This window comes from Andrena cerasifolii, chromosome 9 (assembly GCF_050908995.1).
Source record: "Andrena cerasifolii isolate SP2316 chromosome 9, iyAndCera1_principal, whole genome shotgun sequence".
In the NCBI taxonomy this organism is placed as follows: Eukaryota; Metazoa; Arthropoda; class Insecta; order Hymenoptera; family Andrenidae; genus Andrena; species Andrena cerasifolii.
The window spans coordinates 1,820,928-1,833,266 of NC_135126.1; the positions used below are offsets into that span (position 1 = coordinate 1,820,928).

Below are 12,339 nucleotides of genomic sequence, written 5' to 3' on the forward strand. Positions count from 1 at the left end.
ACCGGTGCTCTAATTGCTTTTTCATCGCGAAAGTAAAGTAAAATTTTCGATTAGCTTCAATTTTCAGCTGCTTGGTATTTTAGGTCCTAGAAAGGACCTAGCTTGTGGGCCCTAGAGAGGGCCCAGAACAGGGGCCCTAGAGAGGGCCTTCGGCATAGGCCCTAGAGAGGGTCCTAGTCATGGGCCCTAGAGAGGGCCTAGCTCGTGGGCCCTAGAGAGGGTCCTAATCATGGGCCCTAGAGAGGGTCCTAGTCATGGGCCCTAGAGAGGGCCTAGCTCGTGGGCCCTAGAGAAGGCCTAGAATTATGCTAGCTTGGTAGCTAGCTAAGATGTTCTTGCATGCATGCTGTAAAATGTAGAATACGAGTACCTTGTATAAGTGCAGAGAGATCGACGATAATCGTCAGTCTATCTCTCTTTCGATTTCGCTTTCGCGTTCGCGGTTGTCACTAATAGTAGAGTCAAATCATCGTTTCCCTCATTGCAAGCAATGACGGACGCGATGAGTTTATTGAAATGGTGGGTGGATGGGATTGGTGTTTGTTTCGGGATGGGTCACTTTCGTAGGTACCTCCGCGTTGGTGTGCCCGGTTCCTTGGTAACGTTTCTCAAGCATTGCGACTTGCAAAACGATATCAAGCTAAAGCCTACGATCTAGGTTAAGGGTCCAGATCGAGCCAAACTTACATCCAGTGAGTTTGGTTCGGTCTAGATATCTAATCAGAATTTTATTCTCTTTCAGGTAGGTATTTCTTCGATGGTTTTACCTGACTTTTTCCCTGTCAAGCATCTTATCGATGTTTCCATTCTCTCGTCTACTTTATGTATCTCTACGATGGGTTTTCATGATTTATTCTATTTCATGCATTTCTTCCATGGTTTTTCATGATTTATTTCATTTCGTTGATTTCTTCAATGGTTTTGAACTCTGTACGTCCTTGGCGAGGTATTCCACGTTACATCATGAAAGCATGTCTTCCACAAATAATGTTGTCGTTTATATAATTTTGTATGTTAAATAAATTTGTTTGCGTTAAATAAACCTGAATAAGACAGCAAGGTTAAAAGACGCATGTGTTCTTGTTTTGTTGTGACCCTTTTTTCTCGGTCGTTGCACGGAATACGTTTATAAAATGTTTAAATTGTTACGCTAGCAGAATCATTTGTAAATCGCGGGCTTCGAGTGACCTAATTTTACACTTGAATTCTAATTCCTACCACGCGTAGCGTTACAATCTGGTTCGAGGCTTCATCGGTAACGTTGCTTGCGACACAAAAATGGTAAGGGGGTTCTAGGACCCCCCAAACCGGTGACAGAAAAATGCATTGCTTGATAGGTCTATAATTTCTTTCTAATTGCAATTAAAAAAGATATGTGATTTATCCCAGTAGTGTAACTAATTCCCATATGATATAAACGCAAATATACGTAGGATTCAAAGCATTCATTATGAAGACTTCTCTATTCACTTTTACTCTGGTATTTAATCTATTTTATTTGTTTTATATTTAATCTGGTGTTTAATCTGCGTTATTTCCATATTTGTTTTCATCTTGCACGTGCCACGCTTTTCGTTTGTCATTAATTAAAACTTGAAACGAATTATCTGAAAACAGACAATAAAAGGCACGAAGCATTTTCCTTAAAAAGAAGTTCGTTTATTCATCATAATTTACTTCCTATAATATATTTACATTGAAGATTCTTAAAAACTTGCGTTCTATATCTACATTCATCCACCGATCGTCGCGTCCATTCTCATTCCAAGAAACTTTCGATATAATCACGAATAAGTATCTTCAAACGTCCACTTGACTTTCTCCCTACTGACGAAAAAAATCATTCAAATCTCTCACATTCACACTGCGCAATCGCAAAAGAACGAATCCATCTCCATCTGCCTAATTATACAATCTCAGGTTACAAAACTATATAGACCTCATATTACAAAAATATCGCGTGTCAATATCTCTTCAGACGACTCTGCACTTCGATCATCTTAATCTTAACAGCAAGGGAAGGATTTCCTGCTTCCATACTCAACACTTTCGAATACCTCCAAACCAACCGATCAACTCTCAGGTGGTTTGTGGCGAGGAGACTTTGCTCGAGTGCGAGTGCGTTGGTTTCGGGCCGATCGTCGGCGTTTTACTGGAAGCTGGGCACAAAATCTGCTTGTATGCCTCCCTGTAGAGCTTATTGGTGCCAGCGTAGATGAACGGGTTGACCACGGACGAGGCCCATGCCAGGATCGAGGCGATCACGTGGAGAATCGGTATCTTGATCTTGTCTTCGATCACGTTGGCCAGCATCAACGGCATGAAGCACAAAAGGAAGCAGAGGAATATCGTCAGCATGAGTCTGGTGACCCTCGAGTCCTCTCTGCGTTGAAAGCCGCCTGCTTTCCTTCTGGAGATACCTGCATGGGCCTCCAGGTTCTTCCTGCTCTTCCTGACGCGCCAATAAATGCACAGGTAGGAGACGCTGATGACCACGCAGGGCACGATGAATCCCAGCACGAAGAGGAACTTCTTCGGGCTGGTGCCGTTCTTCTTGAGAATCGTGCAGGAGAAGGTGGTCGGCTCCAGACCTAAAGTGCCCCAAAAGCCGAGCAGTGGCGGCAACAGCAGGGAGAAACTCAGTGTCCAAATGACGATCAGCATCAGGATTATGCGCTGCGTGGTGTACAGTTGAGCGTATATGTCTGATCTCGAAATGAGTATGTACCTGGAATGTGACGCTCTATTAGTGGAAGTTGGCTGGATCTATTTTCTTGCTACTAGTAGCGGTATTCAAGTATGTGGTATTGGAAGGGTTTGTGGGAATCTGGAGGGAGGTAAGAGTCATAATTTCATGGTTCGGTGAATGAATTTTAATGAAAGTTTTTGTAAATGTAGAGCATATGGGTGCATACAAGGTGTCACGTCCTGACTGGTGGGTGTTGGGGGAAAGGGCGTGATTTCCATATTAAGGGATTTTAGGGAAATGTGTGATTTTTATATTGAGAGATTTTAGGGGAAGTTGTGATTTCGTTTTAAGAGCTTTTGGAGAGAGGGACATGCTTTCGATTTAAGGGATTTTGAGGAGAAAGGCATGATTTCGATTTAAGCGGTTTTTGGGGGAAAGACGTGATTTCGATTTAAGGGTTTTTGGGGAAAGACGTGATTTCGATTTAAGGGGTTTGGGGGAAAGGCGTGATTTGGAGGGCATGGGTGTGTTTGATTTATCCTCCTAAGGGCGAAGAGGGGGTGAGTTTTTATAAATAGGCATAGGGTACCTCTACAGAATGGCTTAGTGGATGGGGAGGAGTTGGGGTTGTGTCTTAGGGATATGGTTGAAGTTTTGGGGTGGCTGCTTGAGAAAAGAGTGACCCAAGAAATAGCCTCTTTTTGGTCCCACGATTTTAGAACTGAATTTTGTGCCAAATGATACCTTATGATGAGGCATCGATCACACAAAATTTTCAAGTTGAGGTGACAATTAGTTTCTGAGATATGGGTGGTCAAAGAAGTGAAAATTCGTTAACGCGTCAGTCCATACGCTTCGATGTACGAATTTCTACGTCAGTTCGATAATTTAAACAATTATTTTCAGGTGGTTTGCTGACTGCTAACAACAAATTTGAACTTAGATTTTTAAAATATATCGTCCACCATGTTGAATGGGCTATTGTGAATTTTGAAAATCTAAGTTCAAATTCGTTGTTAGCAGTAAACAAAACCCCTGGAAATAATTGTTTAAATTATCGGACTGACATAAAAGTCCGTACATCGAAGCGTATGGGCTGACGCGTTAACGAATTTTCACTTCTTTCACCTCCAATATCTCAGAAACTAATTGTCACCTCAACTTGAAAATTTGTTGTGGATTGATGTCTCATCATAAGCTATCATCTGCACCAAATTCAGTTCCAAAATCGTGGGACCAAAAAGAGGCTAAAAAAGGCCTCATTTCTGGGTCACTCTTTGGTGGAACGTCACACAAGGAGCAATTTTTGTATGCGGAAATTCACCTGAAAGGGTAAAATCAACCCTTAAAGTTATCGCGTTTTTTCGTATTCTTAAGGGGTTATGGGCGCTAAAACGTCGCCAATCTTTGGAAGTGATTCAGGGTTAAACTATTAGTCCGATTGGTTAAATTCTTTTTGTGTTTTATATGTATACGTTTATAGATTATAAAACAGCTATGAGAATTGGAAAAAAGTTAATATGTGGCTTCCGCGGGCAGTGGCGCAGAACATGTTTTCTGGCGCCGCGCGCCGCCCCAAACGATGGGCATGATTCAGCCCGTGCAAGTGATCTGAAACAAAAATCACCTATTTTTTTAACAATCTTTCTGATCGTAGTTCTCGGATACCGGCGCCAGTTTTTCGAAAAAAAAAAAAAAATTGCGGCAATAGTAACACTTTGAAGAAAACGAACGTGATTTTCGCTATAAAATTCGTAAATTTCTTTTTGTTATTGAAAAATGGTTCAACGTAATTAAAAAAAGTTTCGGCTAACCGATAACGAATCTTACGTAGAAAATGTGTGTAGATGATGAAGTTAATCAGATGAACGGTGAGGCAGTTATCATGCCCACCATCTTGAAAAATGCTGTTTCGAGAAAAACGCGTTTAAAGTTTTAGAAAAGTTATGATAAAGTGATGCAATTGATGGCCCTGTAGCTGATTATGGGCCGTATAAATACAATGCAGACACTCCAAACATATTTTACAAAAGATGTTTCCCTACTTTTAACTCTACAATAATTATCGGATTTAAATTTAGCGGAAGACGCGCACCCGTCTGTAACGGGAGCGGCGCAACCCCTTTCGTTCGAGTGGCTGTAACTTCGCCAATAATTCGAATTTCGGGTTCGCTTTAGGCGTAAAATATTTCTAAGACATGTACCTATCAAACTGTACAACAAAAAAATGCATTATTTTTAAAATGGGGAAACGTATATGTTAATGTAACTTTATTTTTCGTTTGGTAGTTCGATAGAGCATCAAAAATTAAACAAGACTTATATTTAAAGTTATGTTTTATCTTGCACCGACATAGAAGTTATATTAAAAGAATGAAAAGACGCAGTAACTTTAAGGGCTGATTTCACCCCTTGGATAGGTTCTCCAATATGTTCTACATTCACACGAAGTTTCATTAAAATCAGAATTTTCGGGTTGGGAATGTTTTTCCATGTTAGTTGTTACTTTAAGGCAGGGGTGCACAGGGAGCCGTTTTTAGCATATACAGTGGCTCGCATTAATATTCGGACACTTTTTAAAATCGCATAACTTTTTTAGAATTGGTCCAAACAACTTGAGTTTTTTTGAGAAGGTAGAAGGATTAGTTTGCTAACTGACGCGTTTCGTCGTTTTGAAAAAAAATGTATTTGGTTGGAAAAGCGAAAAGAATAGTAAAGGTCGATTTTTAAACTTTTTTTTGTGAGCTTGTAATGAAAATTTAAAAAAAAACCGTTTGTAGATTGCAGTAAGTTGTTTACGTGCCTAATATTTCTCGACAATCGCGAAAATTCCCGAAATCAGCGATTCTCGACCTTATTCTGCGATCTTTAAACGTTTGTAGCTCGGAGCAACGTTAACCGATTTTCATGAAATTTTAGGCACGTATACAACTTACTGCAATCTACAAACGAATATTAATGCGAGTCACTGTAGCTGGGTTCAAGGCATACCAAATGCACGTACACTACTGCAGTTCGCCTCACCGATTCTAACCTTAGCAACGGGACAGGCGGGTTGCTCGCAGTTAGGCGCTAAAAACAGCTCCCTGTGCACCCCTGCTTTAAGGTATGCTTTTGAAAGACATTAGAGCATGAGAGATTCTTAAATAGAGTTTCCTAAACTCGTAGAGATTTATAGCCCGCACTGTTCTGTGACATTGATGAATAATCGTTTGCTCGAATGTTCTTCTCGATAATGTATTGCAAATAGATATTGATTGTAATTAAATACGGTATTAAGAGCAGCTGTTTGCCACTGAATTTATCGGAGGAGCATTTGATACTATCAAGATGAGTAACAAGTCGGTGATAAAGTTCCACAGAAGTATGCTGAGTTTGCAATATCGATAGTGCATTAGGTCAGCGTATTTTAATATAAACTAAATCGCCAGTGATGGCTATAAACGCGAAATTTTAACAGTGCGTTATCATCCCTAAAAGTTGCAACACGAAGTTCTTTGAAATAAGCTTACACTACTTCCATATAAAAAAAAAGGCAAACTGTTTAAATCCTCACGAGACTGAGAAATTCTGAGTTCACATAAATACGTGAAAATACAAACCGATTGATCGTAATCGCCACCATACTGAGCAAAGATACTGCGACGTTCCCGTAAAAGAAGAGCGGGAATATTTTGCATAGCGTTTCGCCCAGCACCCACGCCTCGTTGAAATATCTGCTCGCTGTTAATGGCAAATTCACAGCAGAGAAAATCAAGTCCGAAATGCTGAGACTTATCACGAAGGCAGTGGTTGCGTGTCGTCTCAGTCTTGTGTACTTTAACAGTGCAATTACTGTTACCAAATTACCTGAAATTTAAAAAAAAAACAAACTCACAACTTTAAAATTGTCGTAGGTCGAACACAATTTCACACACATTTTGACAATATTTTAATAGAAATTAATACAAGTCTCGAGCTTTTATTGAATTTTATAAAACTCAAGCTTTTATATAAAAAAAAATCATATTTCAAATATAGATTCCTTTTAGGTGAAAATACGTGGTTTCTGGTAATATCTGTTTTACTGCAATTCTCTTTTCATGTAGGACTTATGAAATTATTAATTCGAAAAGGGTGGTAGTTAGAAGAAAAAAGGAAACTTATTAAAGCTTTGTAAAATAATTGAGCAACTCTTGTGACTGTACACAGAGTATCACATGTCTGTCCCACCAGAGAAATGGGCAAGTGAATAATTAAAAAAGAAGGAATTAATCATTCTATATAATTCCTGACACCCTCTCGCATAAATTAAGGGCGTTAATGGCCATAACTCGAGAAAGGCTAGCCATGGGTCAACAAGAACTTAACGTGACCATAGAATTCGAGCGTTCAATTAAGGTTCCAACTATCCTGAACGCACATAGCATCTTCTTGACAAACTGAATCTTTATGAAATGGAATTTTCTTAGTCTTTAGATTCAACCAAATTAGGTAATGACATTTCAAAAACTTTTATTCTAACTTCTATCTCCGTAACATTATACTATTCACTTCCATCTTTTTTCTCATTTAATTTTATCTAAACAGTTTATTTTCGAACAATTCAACCTTAGACTTAATTTTGTAATTGTCCTGTGCTTTCTCAATCTCGTTACAACTGCTTGCACTTTTCATCGTTTTAAAAAGTCCCACTTTGTTCTCTCCGTAGAGCGCCGTTTATTGAATACTGAAAGTAAATTTTACCCGCGACTCCAACGATGCTGAAAATTATCGCGCAAACAGCCGCCGTGATGGTAACTCCCCGAGGAAAGTGCTTCAGACTCTCGCCTCCCAACGCGACACCGAAAATCGTGCCATTTGTCACAGGGCTGTCCATTTTTTATCGTATTTATGCGCTCCCTCGTAGTGGCGTGGCCCCGTAAAGTGAAATGCAAAACGGAGTGAATGCGCTTTTAAGAAAAGAAAATGACGTCGTTAAGGGACACCTGCATTTAAAAGCGCCAATATACTCGCAACATCATCTTTGTATTATACGGACCGTTTCAACGATTTGTCAATATTTATTGAATAGAAATAATGTTCTTGAGTCACGTGTGTCGAAAACAGCTCACAAGCAGCAAATATATTAAGGAATCAATTATGGAAATTCTAACAATATAGATTTTGCGATCATTTACTGCAAAACGCGTAAAATTGGAGTTGAAAAAAAATGTCACGAAATATACTTACGATATTGTTTTGGTATCGCTCATTATGCCTCCGATTGAAATCGAGACTCAGTTGCGAGCCCTCTGTCTTCCATATTCCCAAATTTCGTTGCACCAAGGATAGTCATTCGAAATATAATTAATTCGAAATTAAATATACTCTGAATTTTACAGGGAATATTTTCCTCCTTCTACTCGAGCATTTCATTAGACCGGCGACAGATTTAGAAATCAAATGTTTTCTGCTCGAGCACTCTCTGAGGATCTTCGTTTCTTCCATGAAAGGTTTGCTTCATCGGCGTCTAAAACAAAATAAAAAAGCGATTAGATAAAAATATGAAATTAATCATCCATGACTTACGCAGATCGAAATCTTGGTACAGGCATTAATTAAACCAGGGATAACTCTAATCTGCAAATAATAACATCCTCTCCAGTTCTCTTTAAAAATTAATCATCCCCCAAGGGTGCCATTATCGCGCCACCACAATCGCCGAGTAATTCACTAAATTTCTGTTTAAACAAAACAGTAGAAAACACTTTCTCCTGCATTTTCATATAAATTCAATAGCCAATCAGAACATTGATAATTCAAGGTATATAAAAGCAGGGTGACTTACACTTCGAAGAATCTTTAAATGAATCTCACGAACGGCACAGTAGCAGTGTACTTCTATGAATAAATTATCCGACAATATATTATAAGATAAATTATTCCGATAAGCCGATCGGGCACGACATTACGCGAACTTCTGTTATTCAACGGGGCAGGCAGTTCTCGATTTACACGCGTTCGACGGCGATCGTCGCTCCGACGAGGCTCGGTAGCGTCTGCGACGATTAAATACACGGGGGGCTCCTTATCCGACGAGCCACTTGAATTCGCTCTTCGTTTCTTCGTTTTGTCCGTTCGTTAGTGGCCACTCGCTCTATCCGTATCTTCCTCCGATTTCCTTGCCTTTGATCTCTGCACGTGGAAGAAACGGGACGACAATCCTTTTCTCCCGGCCGAAGAAAGATGGTCCCTTTCGCGTCCAAGAAGCTAACGAAGCCAACTTCTTGCGCCAACGCTCCGCGGGGACTATCGATGCCCTGTGAACTTCGACCTTGCTTATTGAAAGTAATTGATTTTTTACCGCTTTCTTAAGAATATCGTGCCTTCTCGACAGAAGCCCCTTTATCTGCCAAAGGCTCTCTTCACCTCCACGAAAAAAATTTCCCTATCGAAGTGCGCGTTTCGAAACCACTGAACTTCCCCTTCAATTAGGGGAATTCGTGGGTCAGTGTCTCACTGTCGACTTATCGTTTCGATTAGTGACGCGGGACGCGCATTGTCCGTTGCATTTCTTCTTTTATACATCGTTGAGCATTCGACGGAGCGGAAATTGAATGAATCCACTAGCGATATTTAGTCTGCGACTTCGCCATTAAACGCAGTAAATCCCCGCGGTTAGCAGTGCGCAGTCCTGCACGTTTTCTTCAATTAGATAGCAATGAAGTTACTCGATAACATTTCCTTTCACCACTTCCCCTCTCTGCCACATAAATCCTCCTTCCCTATTCTCCCTTTACTCCCCTTGAGTCATCAATTTTCCGCATAACAGACCACCACGAGCAGGCCTAAGAAAACTTGTCACTCGAAGCTCCTCTCTTCTTCTTTATTTTTCTTCCTTGTATCAAGATCGTCAGACTTCCACGTCTCTGTTCAAAAGTAACTCGAAGGAGAGTACTTCATCTCCCACTCAATCACTGTGCAATCCCTCGCGAATAACCGACGCGGGTCTTTCCTACGGTGTCTCGGTATTGCTTCGAAAAACTTGCGCCTCGAACACTCTGGCCCTCGAGTCTCTTCCACTGCGTTTCTTCTGACACTCTCGAGGAAGTCCGACGCCGGGCAAGAAGTCTTCTGGCTAGCGCGCAACGAGCGCTCTTCAGGGACTGACGGCCTCCGACGATGTGTAACTCCCCTTTCGCGACGAGCACACGAGGCCTCCTTATCTGCCACTTCTTCGTTCAACTCTCTCGCTCGCTCCGCCGTCCTCTGCCCTTTTTTTCCAGCTGTTTCGTCCACCGCCACCCGCCGTTTGATCTGGTTTGCTCAAGCACCACTGCCGCCGTGGAATCGTAATTAATTAATCTCTTCGGAGATGATTGTTAGGCTGACGAGTATCGTTCGAGTGCTGCCGAGTGAAATGATAGCCTGTTGGTGCCTGCAGCGCGGTGAGAATTTTCAGGTCCTTTGATAGCTTCCTGCCTCTCATTAGTGCCCCGTTTGTCTCGCGCATTTATTTCTTACTCCTCTTGGACAACTTTGAAAGCGTTGATGAAGTACGGGCCTGCAGCTTGTTTCTGTAGTTTATGCAGCGGGGTAGGAAGTTGTGGTAAATGCAACAGATAGTTGGTCCAGGTTCTATGGAACTGTAATTTGTTGTTAGAAGAATACGTGCTTAAATTTATTTTCTAGTGCGCTGGTTCCTGAAGCTCGATTCATACAGTGGAAATAATTATCGCGTGATTCATGATTCCAGTTCGCTATAAATCGAAACATTGATAGATAAAAAAACCCCTCCTATGTTGATTTTAGAGACTCTGGAGATAATTTATTTGGCAAGAAATAATTCGAGAGGTTCCTTATATTTATACAGTATTAACAGAATAAACAAGTACCTGAAGTATGGGCTATAAATCTTCAACAGTATCTCTCGCGGTCGTCACATATTCTTCAGTTTAAAAAACAACCCAAATATTGTTCCTAATTTCTGCATCATTCGTTATTACAATTATCAAAGAAAAATAACACTGACACCACTAGCACGTCATTTTGTATTTTGCACGATGTATCATGTTGCACTGGAATCTATCGTTCACCTCTTCAGAAGTCACACTGTGACTTCTCGCTGTTGATGGGGAGTATCGATTCGGTGCTCAGTAGGTACTTAGGCTGAGGAAGAATTGTAAGAACTTCCTTGCCACCGATTCTTCATAAGTTGTTGTTTTCGAATTGCAGCGTTTCAGTCGAATGTTTCTACTGAGAATTTCTTAAATGCTGAATGCAGCACGACCTCACCTTACCGCTCGGTTCGTTCCCCGCGGCGCGCGCTTCTCGTACTGACGGCTGTTCTTCATGGTTTGGTGGTGGAGACCATGCTGAAAATGGTCGAAGGCCCGGTGGTGGAAACACCATTGGCACGCGCTCGAATTAACACTGTCAACAGGGTGCAATAGGGTAGCGCAAATATCGATACGTTCGAACGTTTCCATCGTGCTATGGTCTATTAACTCTTCGATTAGGTAGGGTGTGCAATTATTAGAGTGCTTGAGTCATTTCTGATATTAACGTTAATTATACTATACATAACACAATGTTAGCTTTAATTTTTGTATTGTAAATTAATTAGGGATTCATATTTAATATTTATTTCACAGTACGATTAGAGATTCATTTTTTATTTTATAAAACAGTTGGATAACACAATATTAACTTTAATTTTTGTTTTGTAAATTATTTAGGCATTAATATTTAGTATTTATTTCACAGCATGATTAGGAATTCATTTTTTTATTTTATAAAACAGTTGGTTAACACAATATTAACATTAATTTTTGTTTTGTAAATTAATTAGGGATTCATATTTAATATTTATTTCACAGTACGATTAGGAATTCATTTTTTTATTTTATAAAACAGTTGGTTAACACAATATTAACTTTAATTTTTGTTTTGTAAATTATTTAGGCATTAATATTTAGTATTTATTTCACAGTACGATTATGAATTCATTTTTTATTTTATAAAACAGTTGGATAACACAATATTAACTTTAATTTTTGTTTTGTAAATTATTTAGGCATTAATATTTAGTATTTATTTCACAGCACGATTAGGAATTCATTTTTTTATTTTATAAAACAGTTGGTTAACACAATATTAACATTAATTTTTGTTTTGTAAATTAATTAGGGATTCATATTTAATATTTATTTCACAGCACGATTAGGAATTCATTTTTTATTTTATAAAACAGTTGGATAACACAATATTAATATAAATTTTCGTTTTGTAAATTAATTAGGGATTCATATTTAGTATTTATTTCACAGTACGATTAGCTGGACAATTGATTTTAACTTCATTTTATACAGCAGTTAGGAAAAAATTTATATGTTTGAAAACTTGCTTTGCATAAACAATATTGACGCTACTAACAATGGTAATGAAATGCTCTTGAATTACTCAGTAAAAATAGTTGGAGTCGTATAGTATATGCAGTTATATCAGGCCTTTTTCATAAATAATTTCAATACAAGTCAACCCCCCTGTTGATGGTAAATTGAAAAGGCAGCCATAGAGTACGACTTTCCGCAGTGTAGGCCAGCTGTCCGTGGACTCCGCACAAAGCCGAAACGAACGGTCCAACAAACAACACTCACCCTCCGCGCCCCTTTTCATCCCTTCGATAC

The 12,339-nt window shown here is 39.5% G+C and overlaps 1 protein-coding gene across 6 annotated transcripts; it reads right to left on the reverse strand.

Annotated features, from left to right (window-relative positions):
* Positions 1–1,683: 1,683 nt before the first annotated feature.
* On the reverse strand, positions 1,684–10,943 carry Tre1 (Trapped in endoderm 1). 6 transcript variants are annotated; one of them, XM_076820948.1, is made up of 5 exons: positions 10,747–10,943; positions 7,901–8,180; positions 7,415–7,620; positions 6,292–6,538; positions 1,684–2,728 (listed from the first exon to the last, which is right to left on the reverse strand). In XM_076820948.1, the coding sequence occupies exons 3-5, from the start codon at positions 7,545–7,547 to the stop codon at positions 2,080–2,082; spliced, it is 1,029 nt and encodes a 342-aa protein (XP_076677063.1). In that variant the 5' UTR covers positions 7,548–7,620; positions 7,901–8,180; positions 10,747–10,943; the 3' UTR covers positions 1,684–2,079. The 6 variants fall into 6 exon arrangements, with proteins under 6 accessions (XP_076677063.1, XP_076677064.1, XP_076677062.1 ...); XM_076820949.1 differs by lacking the exon at positions 10,747–10,943 and adding an exon at positions 9,516–10,167; XM_076820947.1 differs by lacking the exon at positions 10,747–10,943 and adding an exon at positions 8,668–10,167.
* Positions 10,944–12,339: the final 1,396 nt, after the last annotated feature.

Bases quoted from the DNA above. Each gene is read 5' to 3' on its own strand.
- Tre1 (XM_076820948.1), bottom strand. From the start codon at position 7,547: ATGGACAGCCCTGTGACAAATGGCACGATTTTCGGTGTCGCGTTGGGA. The intron at 6,539-7,414 runs GTAAAATTTACT...TTTAAATTTCAG, and splicing joins CAGCATCGTTGGAGTCGCGG to GTAATTTGGTAACAGTAATT. The intron at 2,729-6,291 runs GTTTGTATTTTC...GTCACATTCCAG, and splicing joins GTGGCGATTACGATCAATCG to GTACATACTCATTTCGAGAT.